The sequence below is a fragment of the Bos javanicus genome, chromosome 9 (genome assembly GCF_032452875.1).
Source record: "Bos javanicus breed banteng chromosome 9, ARS-OSU_banteng_1.0, whole genome shotgun sequence".
Taxonomy (NCBI): Eukaryota; Metazoa; Chordata; class Mammalia; order Artiodactyla; family Bovidae; genus Bos; species Bos javanicus.
The window spans coordinates 69041405-69057767 of record NC_083876.1 but is presented as its reverse complement, the minus strand read 5'-3'; the positions used below and the strand labels follow the sequence as shown (position 1 = coordinate 69057767).

The 16363-nt window shown below is 39.8% G+C and overlaps 1 protein-coding gene across 32 annotated transcripts in view; it reads left to right on the top strand.

Annotated features, from left to right (window-relative positions):
* Window positions 1–16363, top strand: part of EPB41L2 (erythrocyte membrane protein band 4.1 like 2) — a 211060-nt gene that overhangs the window by 119965 nt on the left and 74732 nt on the right. For all 32 annotated transcript variants that reach the window (XM_061427988.1, XM_061427985.1, XM_061427971.1 and 29 more), the window contains exon 4: window positions 4309–4413. In XM_061427988.1, the coding sequence (XP_061283972.1) occupies window positions 4309–4413 (105 nt within the window). The remainder of the gene's footprint in view (window positions 1–4308; window positions 4414–16363) is intronic.

Below are 16363 nucleotides of genomic sequence, written 5' to 3'. Positions count from 1 at the left end.
ATGTCTCTGATAATTTGGTATGCTTTCTTTATGAGATTAGAAGAAATATGCTAATTTGTTTGCCTTTTTAAATTAGGTTCCAAGGCAGATCAGTTTTAGGTGTTTTAAGAGTAACTTCTTGAGTTTTCTATTACAGTTTTCTTTCTCTACTCCTTATTCTCCAGCTCCTGTTTCTTCCTCTCTTGTCTTGATGGCTTTGTAGTATCTATTTTTTTTAAAATACACGTCAAAATCTTTTGAATGTTGATGTGTATAAATAATTAATGGAATAAAGTGATTGTAGGTTAATGGGTTTTATTTTATCTGACTAGAGATCCATTGGGTTTCCTTAGTTTGAGAGTTCTAGCATTTATCATCCATTACTCTTTTAATTTTAATTTAATAAAATAATTTAAATTTAATTTAATAAAATAAAAACTCTTATTTTATTGTCTTCATCTAGAATTCTGGGAAGGTATATATAGAATAGATCCCTTCTTCTAGCTTACAGGTCTGAAATTCTTTCATAGTCTTTATCTGTCTTTGCTTCATTTTGTGTAGTTTTTTCAGATCTGTCTTCCACCTTTTAACTGTATCAAACCATGCCCATTTGGATTATAATTTAATTATTCTAGTTTTATTTCTAAGTATTCTAATTGGTTCTTTTCAGAAGTTCTGCTTTTTGATAGTTATTTTTTCCTTGGTATTTTAAAATATTTATTTCTTTAAACACATAAAAATGCTAATTGTGTGTTCTGTACTTGATAATTCCATTGTCTGCTGCTGCTGCTAAGTCGCTTCAGTCGTGTCTGACTCTGTGCGACCCCATAGACAGCAGCCCACCAGGCTCCCCCGTCCCTGGGATTCTCCAGGCAAGAACACTGGAGTGGGTTGCCATTTCCTTCTCCAATGCATGAAAGTGAAAAGTGAAAACTTTTCCATTGTCTACTGTCTCTGAATTTCTGACTGATGTCATATCTAATGCTCAATAATAGTAGCTGGTTTCCTTATGTGTCTTTAATATTTTTGACTATACTTGTTGGGATTTTGTCTGTTAGAATCATTTATTTTCCATTTCCTTAAGAATCATTTCAGATGCCACAAACATGGTGAGGTTACGATATTTCTCAGCCGCTTTTACTCATTCCATTCTTGGTGCTTCTCCCATGCACTTTTGTATATGCATCTTTCAGCACATGCCTCTTGGCTTTGTTGCTTTTTTGTCTTCCCAACCAGTTAAGTTCCTTGAGGGTGGAGATGCTGAATGAAAGCTTAAGTAATACTTGTGTGCAATTAAGATCTTATCGAGCATTTAAAATATCTATTTCCTGGAGACGGGAAGGAGAGAATCGTGGAGAAGCAATCTGAGCATCTAGAAGATATTTTGGTGCTTGTTGGATGTGGGCTAATGAAAGACAGTTGGGAATAGAATTCATCTGCGATTGAGTGAGGCACTTGGTTTGGCACTTTAATATACACCATCTTCCTGGGTTTATTTGACCCTCAGAGTGAGCTGTGAGAGAGCTGCTATCTCATCTTACAGTTAAGGAGACAAAGTGGTTCATCCATTGTTAGACTTGTCCGATAATAGTAAAGTGCTTACAGAAAGTTGAATGAGGGAAGGACTGGGTCTGACTCCAACCCCAGTGTGAATGCCTCCCTGTGCTGCCCAGCGTGCCAGCACCAGACTGTGGCAATGAGCTTTGTGGATACTTTGCTCTTAATCTTTTAGGGGAATTCTGTCCATGAGAGCATGTTTCTATTTTTGAAATGGAAAGCAGTGAGAAAGTATGATTTATTAATAAAAATTGATGGTAAGGCGATGTTGGAATGTGGTTTTCTCTTTGAACTGAGGTATGTGTTACTATTTATAGACGTCAGTTGTCTTAACTATCCTTTTTACCCTAATTTCAAATAACATTCCAACCAAATAAAATAGCATGAATCTCCTTTGAGGCTGTCACGTTTCACCGTGATTTTTTAGGGCTAATCCGTTTCAGTAGTTAGCTTATTTGAAAGGAGTTGTCATTCTGCCAGAGGTTTCCTAGAGGTAACACCTTTGCTTGGAAACTGTATCTGATTACAGGCCGACTGCCTATATAAGCATCCATTGAGTTCTTAGTGTCTTTCTATGAAATCTTCTGTGACCTAATTTATACCTCCTTATAAGTGCATAGTGTGTGATGAACAAGTAGACAGATGTGGCGAGAGCTCTAACAGTTTTCTCCCTTTGCTACCTTGGATAAGAACACTTCCTAATTATAAAGTAGTCACTGGAATTATCAGTACAACTGTGGTCAGTCACTGTGAGCCTGAGTGGTAGCTGTCACTACATTTAAAATAAGTATGTCACATAGAGTATGCTGTATTATTGTATTTTCATTTGATTCAACAAGCATCTATTATGCTGGGCAATCTTCTACTCTCTAGAGACTGAACAATATTGTTGAAATTAATGTCAGAGGAATTGAATTCTATCTTAGATTATTGATTACCTTTAAAATATTTTTTGCTATTGTTTGCAACCAAATCTCATATCTATTCCAGGCACTTATGAAGAGATAATGGATTTTACTGCACATTTAAGAAAGTAACTTCATGATATGAGTCACCTTCTCCTTGTAAAGTCAATTAAAATACGTCCAAACTCAGAGTCTTAATTATATAGATTAATACTTGCTTGCAGATAATGAAATTCAGAAACTTTCATTTTAGAAGCTTAATGCTAAATTTCATGTAAGTGAAATTAGTTATTTTTCATGTTTAAAAACTCTCCAGCTTTTAATAAGAGCCAATATTGACTAAGCCCTCACTATCCACACACTGTTCTGAGCTCTCATCATGTGTTATAAGTCATTTAGCACTTAACCACATCCTGTATGGTAGATTCCATTATCATTTAATAGATGTACAAATTAAGGCAAATAGAACTTAAGTGTCTTGTCCCTGGTCACATAGATTATAAATAGTGAAAAGGCATTTAGAACTTTGGAATTTGGAATCTGGAGCCCAGTACTCTCATTTATTACACTATATCTGTGTGTACTTTAAATGTGTGGACATATAAACACTTATCTGTTTCATGTATACTTTATCATTGTTTGAATCTGTAGCGAGGTGGATAGCACATTGCTTGTAATGTTGAAATCACGTAATCTGTGTGGCTTTTCTCCCTCTTCCCTCTACTATTTAATGTAATTCTTTTCCTAAAAAAGAAGTGTTTAATTATAAAAATTTGATAATAAAGGTTGTAGATTCTCCTTCAAAAGTGTTTCAGGCATGGATTTCTTACCTCTGCTTCCACAAATAGAGGAGAGAAACACACACTTGAATCAAGTTTCTGTGAAGACTTTATCTTTTGAAAACCCTTATCAGAGTTGTCCTGATTTGAAATTGAAATGACTTTTATATCTTACTCCATTTTTAAAGATGTCTGTGTGGCAAGCATTCATTTTCACACTCTGGATGAACTAACTAGTAGACATTTCGATAATGTGAGGCATTTGTCTCGAGGATGAACATGTCTATCTTCTGGCTTGTTCCTTTCTCACTTGCAGTCCAGGGATGGTTTATATCCATGCAGGGGAAGGAGTGTGTGTGTGACTTAGCTCTGCACTTGGTGGTTCCCAGGGCTGTGCCTTTTAATTGGAGTCACCACTTTGTTTTGACATCGATTAAATAGTGAAATTTTCTTCTGAAGCTGTCATAGGCTTTTATATATCTTGATAGTAAATTAAATCCTTGGAGGCAGCTGATTTACTGTCTCAGTTTCATTCTCTTTTATTTTTAGGATTTGTTCTAAGGAGTGAATGCCATATTATCCTCCAGAAAAAGTGTAACTTTGTATTGAAAAACATAATTTCTACTCTACAGATACTTGGGAATAAAAATCAAACTTAAGTGGTGATGGGATGATTCGTGTTAGGGTACACGGAGCTTAATGATTTTCCTGGGGAGAGTGTGCACGAGCCACTTTGAGGAACTGAGGGAGGCAGCTTGGACATACTTTTGTACTATTTTAAAAACAAATAAGTGAACTCTATAAGCATTTTACTTTTTAGTTTTTGAAATATTAACACGGAGTAGCAGTAAAGCCTAGACCATCTGGCTAATCATGCTTTCGTTTTAGAACTTAATGTTTTGTGTGGGAGTGGGGAGTTTACAATGAAAAAGTTATGAATCATTTTTGGGTATTGTTTTAATAGAGGATTGGAAAATAAATATCATATTAATTTATGCTAGATAATTTTTCTGATATGGTGTCCTTGATTTATAGCACTCATGGACCTTTAGTGCTTGAAAAGTAAGGATGTTATTCTTTTTCCTCAGAAACGTGCAAAGGGGCAAGTGTTATTTGACAAAGTGTGTGAACATCTCAATCTCTTGGAAAAGGACTACTTTGGACTTGTGTTTCAGGAGAACCCTGAGCAGAAAGTAAGTGAAGTTATCTTAAGTTTGTTTATATTGTCTTTAAAAAAAAATCTGTGTGTTTCTCTTAACTGGTGTAAAATTTAGTTTTCAGATAACTTATTTTATGTTTTTATTGTGACAGTTTATATTCATTGTGGTGGTGGTTTAGTTGCTAAGTTGTGTCTGACTCTTGCGATCCCATGGACTGTAGCCTGTCAGAGTCCTCTGTCCATGGGATTCTCCAGGCAAGAATACTAGAGTGGGTTGCCACTTCCTTCTCTAGGCGATCTTCCCGACCCAGGAATCGAACCCTGGTCTCCTGCATTGCAGGCAGATGATTTACCAACTGAGCTATGAGGGAATCCCCAGTGTTCATTGCAGGAATTTGAAAATGTTGAAAACTTTTGTTTTCATGTATAACTTTTTGCTGTTGTGGGTGTGTATGCTTTTCCACTTGTATTTTAAACAGAATGGAATGTCTTATCCTACATGAATTATTAGAAACTGAAAGAACTGGTTTTAAAATTTTTATTTTGAATTTTTAGCTCTTGAATTCACCTGTATTCTAGGAGTTAAGCTTGCCAAAAAGCAGGGAAGGAGGCATATTGGAAGAAATATCAGGTGTCCATGGGGATTAGGAGAAGGCAGTGGCACCCCACTCCAGTACTTTTGCCTGGAAAATCCCATGGATGGAGGAGCCTGGTAGGCTGCAGTCCATGGGGTCGCTAAGAGTCGGACACGACTGAGCGACTTCACTTTCACTTTTCACTTTCACTTTTCACTTTCATGAATTGGAGAAGGAAATGTCAACCCACTCCAGTGTTCTTGCCTGGAGAATCCCAGGGACGGGGGAGCCTGGTGGCTGCCGTCTATGGGGTCGCACAGAGACGGACACGACTGAAGTGACTTAGCATGGCATAGCATAGCATGGGGATTCACCAGGCAAGATACTGGAGTGGGTTGCCGTGTCCTTCTCCAGGGGATCTTCCCAACCGAGGGATTGAATCCAGGTCTCCCACATTCCAGGCGGATTCTTTACTGTCTGAGTGACCAGGGGCGCCCAAAAAGCAGGGAAAGAGGAATATTGGAAGAAATATCAGGAATACCCATCTGCACTTGTCTGGAGGTTCAGGAGAGTGTTGGCCTTGCTGAATAGATTAGTAATTATGTAGGGATGAAGGTGTTCCTTACCCTGTTGTGTGGGTTATTGGGAGCAAAACAGAACGCGGAGTCCAGCTTGACTCAAGTGGTAGAGTGATTGATTGATTAATTGATTTGGGCTGTATCAGGGTAGATTTGTGATCAGTTTATTGTCTGTCTGTAATTTTGTTGCACTTCTGTTTTTCTAGCATGCTGTTTCTGAACCTTTTTATCATAGGATGATGATATAAATGGGTTTATTCTCACTGTGTGCTTAAGTTGTCTGTGCCATTTGATTTAGTAAATTAATTAAACAACCCACAATAGCCTGCTTTTTATATGTACAAATGGCAAGAAAAAAAAATAATACAAACTTTTCTCAGTTACTCTCATATTTTCCCATGGAGTCAGAGGGAAATGTTTTAATACACTCTTTTAAGTTGTTTTCTGGAGGTATGCAAATTAAACTGACAAAAGATGACTTTTATTCATGTGAGTAAGTGGGAGTTCACAGAAAACTGTGACTGCAGGAAGTGGTTAGGGCATCTTAACAGAGGAAAGAAGTAGGAGAAGGCACTTATGAAGATGAGGGCCCTGTGGGAGAACAGGTGGGAGACAGGCTAGTTTTGTGCCAGTGTCTGTCTAGCTGAGGGCTTCTCCTCTCAGTTATAAGAGTCAGTCTTCCCTGGTTGGAAGGAACCTTCCAAGGAAGGGAAGAGATTTATGACAACCTAGTTCTCCTACTTCCAGGTAAAAGGAAAGCCTGTTCATACGTGTCTGCAGCTCAAAGTGGTGTTTATCCACCATGGTGCGTTCTGGACCCTGTCCATGGTGACTTGAATTGGACATAGACGTCCAGGGTGTAAGAATCGAACTGCAGGTCGGAAGGAAGTGGAGTTTGCCAGAGCCCACTGTCTTCTGAGTAGAGGTGACTTGGTATATCTGGAGAAGGAAATGGCAACCCACTCCAGTATTCTTGCCTGGGAAATCCCATAGACAAAGGAGCCTGGCGGGCTACCATCCATGGGGTTGCAAAGAGTCGCACATGACTGAGGGACTAAACAACAGCAAGGTCTTAGTTGTAGCAGTTGCTGCTGCTGCTGCTGCTAAGTCACTTCAGTCGTGTCCGACTCTGTGTGACCCCATAGACGGCAGCCCACCAGGCTCCCCGTCCCTGGGATTCTCCATGCAAGAACACTGGAGTGGGTTGCCATTTCCTTCTCCAATGCATGAAAGTGAAAAGTGAAAGGGAAGTTGCTCAGTCGTGTCCGACTCTTCGCAACACCATGGACTGCAGCCCACCAGGCTCCTCTGTCCATGGGATTTTCCAGGCAAGAGTACTGGAGTGGGGTGCCATTGCCTTCTCTGAGTTGTAGCAGTTAGGGATCCTTAATTGCTGCATTTGAACTCCTCATTTGCTGGATGAGTGGTCTAGTTCTCTGACCAGGGGACCAACCCAGGTCCTCTGCATCAGGAGCCTTAGCCACTAGACCACCAGGGAAGTCCCCTGAAGTGGTAGGTTTGATCAGCCAAGATTCTGTGAAGATCTGCCTGATCCCAGAGCGTACTGAGATGGTTTCTGCTCCAGGACTTTCTTGAGACGCTGCTAAGCAGGACCCTCAGAGTGCTGTAATGCTTGATGCTAATTCCAGGGCCCTTCAGGGCTTCTCCCATTCCCTAAACATATTAAAGAAAGAAATATTCACCAGTTCTGGCAATTAACCAGACTTAACCTCTAGCCTCTGTCTTTGTCAGTTTGAGCTTCTCTAACAAAGTGCTGTTAGTTCTAAAAGGTTCCAGAAGGTCTTGTAGGTCTTCATAGAACTGTTCAACCTCAGCTTCTTCAGCGTTACTGGTTGGGGCATAGACTTGGATTACTGTGATATTGAATGGTTTGCCTTGGAAATGAACAGAGATCATTCTGTCGTTTTTGAGATTGCATCCAAGTACTGCATTTCGGACTCTTTTGTTGACCATGATGGCTACTCCATTTCTTCTGAGGGATTCCTGCCGCAGTAGTAGATATAATGGTCATCTGAGTTAAATTCACCCATTCCAGTCCACTTGAGTTCACTGATTCCTAGAATGTCAACGTTCACTCTTGCCATCTCCTGTTTGACCACTTCCAATTTGCCTTGATTCATGGACCTGACATTCCAGGTTCCTATGCAGTGTTGCTCTTTACAGCATCGGACCTTGTTTCTATCAGCAGTCCCATCCACAACTGGGTATTGTTTTTGCTTTGGCTCCATCCCTTCGTATCTTTCTGGAGTTATTTCTCCACTGATCTCCGGTAGCATATTGGGCACCTACTGACATTCCAATCCCAAAGAAAGGCAATGCCAAAAAATGCTCAAACTACTACACAGTTGCACTCATTTCACATACTAGTAAAGTAATGCTCCAAATTCTCCAAGCCAGGCTTCAGCAATACGTGAACCATGAACTTCCAGATGTTCAAGCTGGTTTTAGAAAAGGCAGAGGAACCAGAGATCAAATTGCCAATATCCGCTGGATCATGGAAAAAGCAAGAGAGTTCCAGAAAAATATCTATTTCTGCTTTATTGACTATGCCAAAGCCTTTGACTATGTGGATCACAATAAACTGTGGAAAATTCTGAAAGAGATGGGAATACCAGACCACCTGACCTGCCTCTTGAGAAATTTGTATGCAGGTCAGGAAGCAACAGTTAGACCTGGACATGGAACAACAGACTGGTTCCAAATAGGAAAAGGAGTACGTCAAGGCTGTATATTGTCACCCTGCTTATTTAACTTCTATGCAGAGTACATCATGAGAAACGCTGGGCTGGAAGAAACACAAGCTAGAATCAAGATTGCCAGGAGAAATCTCAATAACCTCAGATATGCAGATGACCCCACCCTTATGGCAGAAAGTGAAGAGGAACTCAAAAGCCTCTTGATGAAGGTGAAAGTGAAGAGTGAAAAAGTTGGCTTAAAGCTCAACATTCAGAAAACGAAGATTATGGCATCTTGTCCCATCACTTCATGGGAAATAGATGGGGAAACAGTGGAAACAGTGTCAGACTTTATTTTTGGGGGCTCCAAAATCACTGCAGATGGTGATTGCAGCCATGAAATTAAAAGACGGTTACTCCTTGGAAGGAAAGTTATGACCAGCCTAGATAGCATATTCAAAAGCAGAGACATTACTTTGCCAGCAAAGGTCCGTCTAGTCAAGACTATGGTTTTTCCTGTGGTCATGTATGGATGTGAGAGTTGGACTGTGAAGAAAGCTGGGTGCCAAAGAATTGATGCTTTTGAACTGTGGTGTTGGAGAAGACTCTTGAGAGTCCCTTGGACTTCAAGGAGATCCAGCCAGTCCGTTCTGAAGGAGATCAGCCCTGGGATTTCTTTGGAAGGAATGATGCTGAAGCTGAAACTCCAGTACTTTGGCCACCTCACGCGAAGAGTTGACTCATTGGAAAAGACTCTGATGCTGGGAGGGATTGGGGGTAGGGGGAGAAGGGGACGACAGAGGGTGAGATGGCTGGATGGCATCACTGACTCGATGGATATAAGTCTGAGTGGACTCCGGGAGATGGTGATGGACAGGGAGGCCTGGCATGCTGCGATTCATGGAGTCGCAAAGAGTCGGACACGACTGAGCGACTGAACAAATTAACAAAGTGCTGTAGACTGAGTGACTTACAAACAATAGACTTGTGTTTCTCATTGTTTGGGAGCCTGGGAAGCCAAGCAAGGTGCCCACTGATTCAGTATGTGTGTGGTAAGGGACGCTTCCTGGCTCATGGACCTCCTGTGGTATCATTACATGGTGGAACGAGCAGAAAGGCTCTCCAAAGCCTCTTTTATAATGTCGCTAATTGCACTCATGTGGGCTCCACCTTCATGACCTAATCACCCCAAAAGCTTCAACTCCAAATACTGTCATATTGGGGATTAGGTTTCAACATACGAATTTTGGGGAAGGACACAAGCCTTCAGTGTCTGTCACTCTCCTCATTGTTAAGAAAGTTCTTTTTCTACTTCACTTTCTGAGTATTTTAACTCTGGTGGAGAAGATACTGATGTAGGGTGAAGAGTGAAGGCTGGGTCCAGGGTTATGCCCTAAAGGGAAGCCCTTTGGAATCTGTTAGACGGTGGCTATGGGCAGACTCACTGTGATGGTTTTGAGGATGCCCAGAATGCTTGGTCACAGTGTGACCTTTGCAGTACCTCCCAACATCTAATATTCATCTCACAGTTGGTAGGTGAATATAGACTGTAAGTTTTATTTATCCACAGGCCTTCATTATTTGTATTTATACATCCTGGTAATGAAATGCAGGGTACAAACAGTGGTGATTATATATAAATTGAATTTTCTCAACTTGATGCATTTTAAATCCTTGATACCTAATTTGTGGTTTTGTTCCACATTGAAACTGAAGACAATTAAATTGCATGCCTACCCACTGAATAGTGTGTAAGTGTTCTTATTAGAACTCTGTTTAGAATATTTTTCTTAGAAGTAATAACATATTAGACATTCAACTAAATAAACTAGGCGCTCTTTCAGACTTTAAATTATAAGGTAGTCTTGATAATGTTTCCAACCATGTGCCCTTCTGTTGGCCCTCAAAGCTGTTAGAGAGAAAGTGATGGAAATTTGGCTAGGAGCACTTAATCTTTCTTAAGAAGGAAAACCATCAGTATGTTGTAAAATATGTAGAATAACTTCTTTAGAAACATGATATGCTGTACTAAGACATACAGTATTTCTGCAAAACTAGAGTTGCATGATAAAGAGTGGTATTTAGATAGTAGGAGTCTCTATTTTTTATTTTGCTGACTCTTAATATATGTGCCTGATCCATGTCTTTCTCCTGAATCTCAGACTCATATACTTCACTCTCTGCTGGACACTACACTCATTTGTCTAAAAGCCAACTAGTCTTCTGAACTTCATCTATTCCCTGAAGAGTGGAATAGATTGCTTCCACTTTTTATACCTCTTTTCATTGCTTGTCAGTCAATAAGTTCTGTCTTCTACCTGCGGACATCCTGGTTCTTTTTGTCCAGTGTTCTTGCTTTGGTTTATGCCCCTGTCGTCCCTTGCTTTGAATATTTTATTAGCCTCCAAACTGGTTTAACTGCCCAGTCCCAGACCTCTGTGATCATTCTTCTCCCTAACGCTAGATGGAACTTTCGGGAAATAGCCCATCTTGGCACTCCTTGCGTAAAACCACTTAATGGATGCAATCTAACCCTCTTAATGTGGTTTACAAAGCTCTTGGTCAAGTGACTGTGGTCTACTTCTCTGTCTTCATTTCTCAGTAACTTCTCACAAAAATTCATATTCAATTCACACCATATTTCTCTCATAAGGGAAGCTTTGCCAGTCCATAGTATATCTGCTTGAACATACTATCCCTTGTATTTGGAATATCCTTCTCATTATTTTTCTTTTTTTGAATCTGAATGTCTATTATTCCTTAAGATCCAGCTTAGGTACCCTACTCTATGAGATTTTTCCTTGGCTGTTTTCCACCCTCATTTTTCCTGGCCCCAACTCAAGGAGAGTTGATAGTTCTATCATCTAGACATTTCAGTTCAGTTCAGTCACTCAGTCGTGTCCGACTCTTTGCGATCTCGTGGACTGTAGCATGTCAGGCTTCCCTGTCCATCACCAACTCATCCTCTTTTGTCCCCTTCTCCTCCTGCCTTCAGTCTTTCCCAGCAATAGGGTCTTTTCCAGTGAGTCAGTTCTTCACATCAGGTGGCCAAAGTATTGGAGTTTCAGTTTCAGCATCAGTCCTTCCAATGAATATTCAGGACTGATTTCCTTTAGGATGGACTGGTTGGATCTCCTTGCAGTCCAAGGGACTCTCAAGAGTCTTCTCCAACACCACAGTTCAAAAACATCAATTCTTAGGCGCTCAGCTTTCTTTATTGTCCAAATCTCACATCCATACATGACTACTGGGAAAATCATAGCTTTGACTAGTTGGACCTTTGTTTGCTAAAGTAATGTCTCTGTTTTTTAATAAGCTGTCTAGGTTTGTCATAGCTTTCCTTCCAAGGAGCAAGCATCCTTTAATTTCATGGCTGCAGTCACCATTTGCAGTGATTTTGGAGCCCAAAATAATAAAGTCTGTCACTGTTTCCATCATTTCCCCATCTATTTGCCATGAAGTGATGGGACAGGATGCCATGATCTTAGTATTCTGAATGTTGAGTTTTAAGCCTACTTTTTCACTCTCCTCTTTCACTGTAATCAAGAGGCTCTTCAGTTCTTCACTTTCTGTCATAAGGGTGGTGTCATCTGCGTATCTGAGGTTATTGACATTTCTCCTGGCAATCTTGATTCCAGGTAGACATCTAGACATTTAGCACAAATGTCCATCTAGACATTTAGCACACACCTTATTTATCAGTCTTTCTCCCCATTGTTCTAGAAACTGTGTAGCTTCTGTATGTCTCAGTTCAGTTCAGTCTCTCAGTCGTGTCCGACTCTTTGCGACCCCATGAATCGCAGCACGCCAGGCCTCCTTGTCCATCACCAACTCCTGGAGTTCACCCAGACTCATGTCCATCGAGTCAGTGATGCCATCCAGCCATCTCATCCTCTCTTGTCCCCTTCTCCTCCTGCCCCCAATCCCTCCCAGCATCAGAGTCTTTTCCAATGAATCAACTCTTTGCATGAGGTGGCCAAAGTACTGGAGTTTCAGCTTCAGCATCATTCCTTCCAAAGAAATCTCAGGGCTGATCTCCTTCAGAATGGACTGGTTGGATCTCCTTGCAGTCCAAGGGACTCTCAAGAGTCTTCTCCAACACCACAGTTCAAAAGCATCAATTCCTTGGCGCTCAGCTTTCTTCACAGTCCAACTCTCACATCCATACATGACCACAGGAAAAACCATAGCCTTGACTAGACGGACCTTTGTTGGCAAAGTAATGTCTCTGCTTTTGAATATGCTATCTAAGTTGGTCATACCTGTGTGCCATCTCACACCCATTAAGATGGCCGCTATTAAAAAAAAAACAAAATAGAAAATAACAAGTGTTGGCAAGGAAGGATGGTGAAAAAATTAGAAAACCTGTACACTGGTGATGGACAAGTAATATGGTGCAGCTATTAGGGAAACAGTGTAAAGTTTAGTCAAAAAATTATAAATAGGATTGCCAAGTGATCTAGTAATCTCACTTTTGGGTATATATCCCAAAGAATCAAAAGTAGGATCTTGAAGAGGTATTTGTACACCCGTGTTCATTTCATCACTACTCACAATAGCCAAGAGGTAGCAGCCCAAATGTTCCTTGATGGGTGAATTAGATAAACAAAATGTGGCATATTCAGAATACAGTGAATGGAATGTTTTTGAGCATTAAAGAAGGAAGTCTTGTTAATCCTGTAACATGGATGAACCTAGAGGATATTACACTGAATGAAATGTTTAGTTACAAAAGACAATTACTGTATTAGTCCCTTGTATGAGGTATTCCCTAGTCAGGCCCATGGAAAAACAGAGTAAAATGGTGGTTACCTGTATTAGAGGGAGGAGATAATGGAAAATTGTTGTTCAGTGGGGATAGAGTTTGTTTTGCAAAATGAAAAAGTTCTAGAATCTGTTGCACAGCAATGTGATATAGTTAGTTCTGCTTATCTGTACAGTAAATGTTGGTTAAGAGGATGAATTTTATGATTTTTTTTACCACATTAAAAAAAATTACTACCCGTGTGCAAACTAGTATGCATCTGCAACTCTGGCAGTGAATAATTAAGACATAAATTCTGCCTTCACGAATGTCCCCACTTAGTTTCAGTTGAGAAGATTGAGTAATTTGGGTTTTTTTTTTTTAACTCTGTTAATAAATTTTGACTACTGTTCTATAGGAAGAGTTCAGGTTACTAACAGGGAAGGCTTCCTAGGAGAGGATTATGCTTAGGCAGAGACCTGAAGTTTGAGTGGGCTTTGGCTGGGCCAAGGGACTTAGGAACCACACACATAGGGCCCTGAGTAGGAACAGCTGACCGCTTGCAAAATGAAAAGACATCTCTTGTGGCTAGTGAGGGGAGACCGAGTGTTGATAGGGGTCAGGTTACGCAGGGCCATCTAGGCTGTATATTTATTTATCAAGGCTTGGGAGATCTCCTTTATGCTCAGAAAAATGATGGCATTGATAAGCTGATGCAGTGATATGAGACAACCAGTCTTGCCTTTAAATGATCTGAGAGAGTGTGAGCAGGACTGTTCACCCAAAGCACAAAAGGAGCCTCAGTTGAGGTTATGGTAGTTGAAAGTAGACAAGCAAATGATTTAAAAGAGATATGGATTGCTTGCTGTTGACAGTCCAGCTGGGATCGTAAAATTGTGATGGCAGCAGAATATACTGTGCTTCTCTAATTGCTCTCTGGGCGTAATAGTGGAGAAATGGGGTGTTATGTTCACAGTGGTTATGGTAAAAGGGCAAAAGGTTGAGAAAGCTGGAGATCCTGATGCATAGGTAATCAAGCTGATTGATTCATAAGATCAATCATAAGGAAGGAACATAAGCAGAAAGCCCATGAAGCTGAAATGGGCTGATAGGCTGGGAGAAAATGACCAAGGGATAAAAGTTCTAAGTTGAAGGGCAGGTATGGTGAGAATAAATGGGGAGAAGACTTAGGAGAAGAAATGATTGCATCTGAGAATGGAATGATGACTTCTAATGAGGTGGGGAACTCTGTGTGGTGACAAGCCTGAGTGTTCAGCCATGAAAAGGTTTGGCTGAAATCAAAGAGAAGCTAAGGTCATTAAGGCAGGATTAAGGTAAGGTTAAGTTTGGAGGGGTTCTCCATAGGGTTCTCATGGACAAGAAAAGCTGTTAAACCAAGAACTCATAATCTCGTGTTTTTAAGTGTATAGTTTCTCTTCCAAAATGTGGGATGAAAATGCTCACAAAATTAGGCACACACTTTATTATCTAGACCTTAACTATAGAACAGTGGGAGAATAAACAGTGGGGTGTCCTTTCTGAACTACTTTGCAGAAAATGAATGCACACATGTAATTGGCATTGCCAATATTTAATTATTTCATATATAATCTGATTTTCCTATGTAACTTTTGTGTTGTATAATTTTCTTATTCCTTCTTGCTTACATAGCTCAAATCTAGTTCTTAAGACACCTGGGCAAGAGAATCTTTATTTTTCCCAAGATAAATTTGTATCATGTCCTTTTTTGCCCCCACAGAAGCTTATTACTGTTGCACTAACTCACCTCATGCAGTTTCAACAATGAGATGCTACAGGATATAGGAATTTAAACTACTTTTTTTTATGCTGAATAGTATCTGTGTTTATAGATATTTCAGTCACTTATCATTGTAACATATTATAATAAGAAGGTGAGGTAAAGCTGTGGTTATTTGTATGAACACTTTCCAAGGAGAGGAAAGTCTAATCTTTGTTTTAGTGTAGTGCTGTGTGTCTTATGGTTGGAAGCCTTTCACTTCACTCTTGAGTATGAAAATCTATCATTATTAATGTTAGAACCTTTTAATGTCTGCAGAGAACTCATATACACTTTATTGTGGAAAATTTGTTAAAAATATGTGAAATCAAGCAATGTGTTATTCTTTTATACACAGAATCCAAGTCTATATAGTTCTTGTATTCAGGTCTAAATGGAACCATCATTAAGAGTTTTGGATTGTCTTTAAAGGGAAAATACTGCCTTGAGTTTTTGATGTTAATAGAATCTGGCATCTGGCCCAGGGATTTTATTGTCATTTTGCTTCTAGCTATATTGAAAGGGGAACTTGTTTGAAGTGTAGCTGATACCCACAGCTACATTTATGAAAATTGATTAATGCATTTCTCTGATAGTTAGACCATTTCCTCCCCCCACCAAAATGAGACCTAAAAACTCTAGTATTAAACTATTTGTCATTTTTAAACTGTTCTTTAATAAAATTCTATATTCAATCCAGATACACCTTATAATACCACAGATAGGAGTTGGAATCACGTTCTCCCAGATGCATAGTGAGTATTTCACTGTAGCTTAGAAGGCCTGTGACGTTTCTGCTAACACCTTCATGATGGCAGTGTACTATTAGACTTAATTTAGACAGAGGTATGTACAGTAAAGTAGATCTGCTTCAGTGCTGTATATTCTTAAAGGAAAATGCAGATTTCAGACAAAATTACGCTTTACCATCTGGTGATATGGTGTGTGTTAGGTTAACTTTAATCTCTCTCACTGGCAGAATTGACAAGCACCAGTTTTTAAGGCATGACCAGCCATTTTGAAACACTTCTAACTCTGGGATCTAGGTGTTTCTGTTAGAAAATAAATGAGAATCACTTTATTTAACACTTTGCTGAGACTCAGTGTTGAAAATGTTATAGGGAAATGACAAACGACTTGGTATTAATAAAAACTGTTCTACAGCCTCAGATTTGTAGTGGATAAGAAAGTAGTAGGGAAAGATTGAAGGCAAAAGGAGAAAGGGGTGTCAGAGGATGAGACGGTTGGATAGCATCACCGACTCAGCGGTCACGAATTTGAGCAAACTCCGGGAGGAAGTGAAGGACAGGGAAGCCTGGTGTGCTGCAGTCCATGAGGCTGGAGAGTCAGACACAACTTGGCGACAACAACAACGATTACGGAGCTTCTCCTAATTAAGTGGCAGAAGGACTTAAGTGTGAAAGAAAAAATATGTGTATAGCTATTTGCTTCTTAGTTAAAAATTTTTTTCTATAACCTCCAAGGCCCGTTTTTGTTTTAACATTTTTATGTGTGGTAGATTCCTTTGATAGTCTGGTGAATGCTATGTACTACTTCTTTTTTCTTTTTGTATTCAAGAAGTAGTTTTATTCA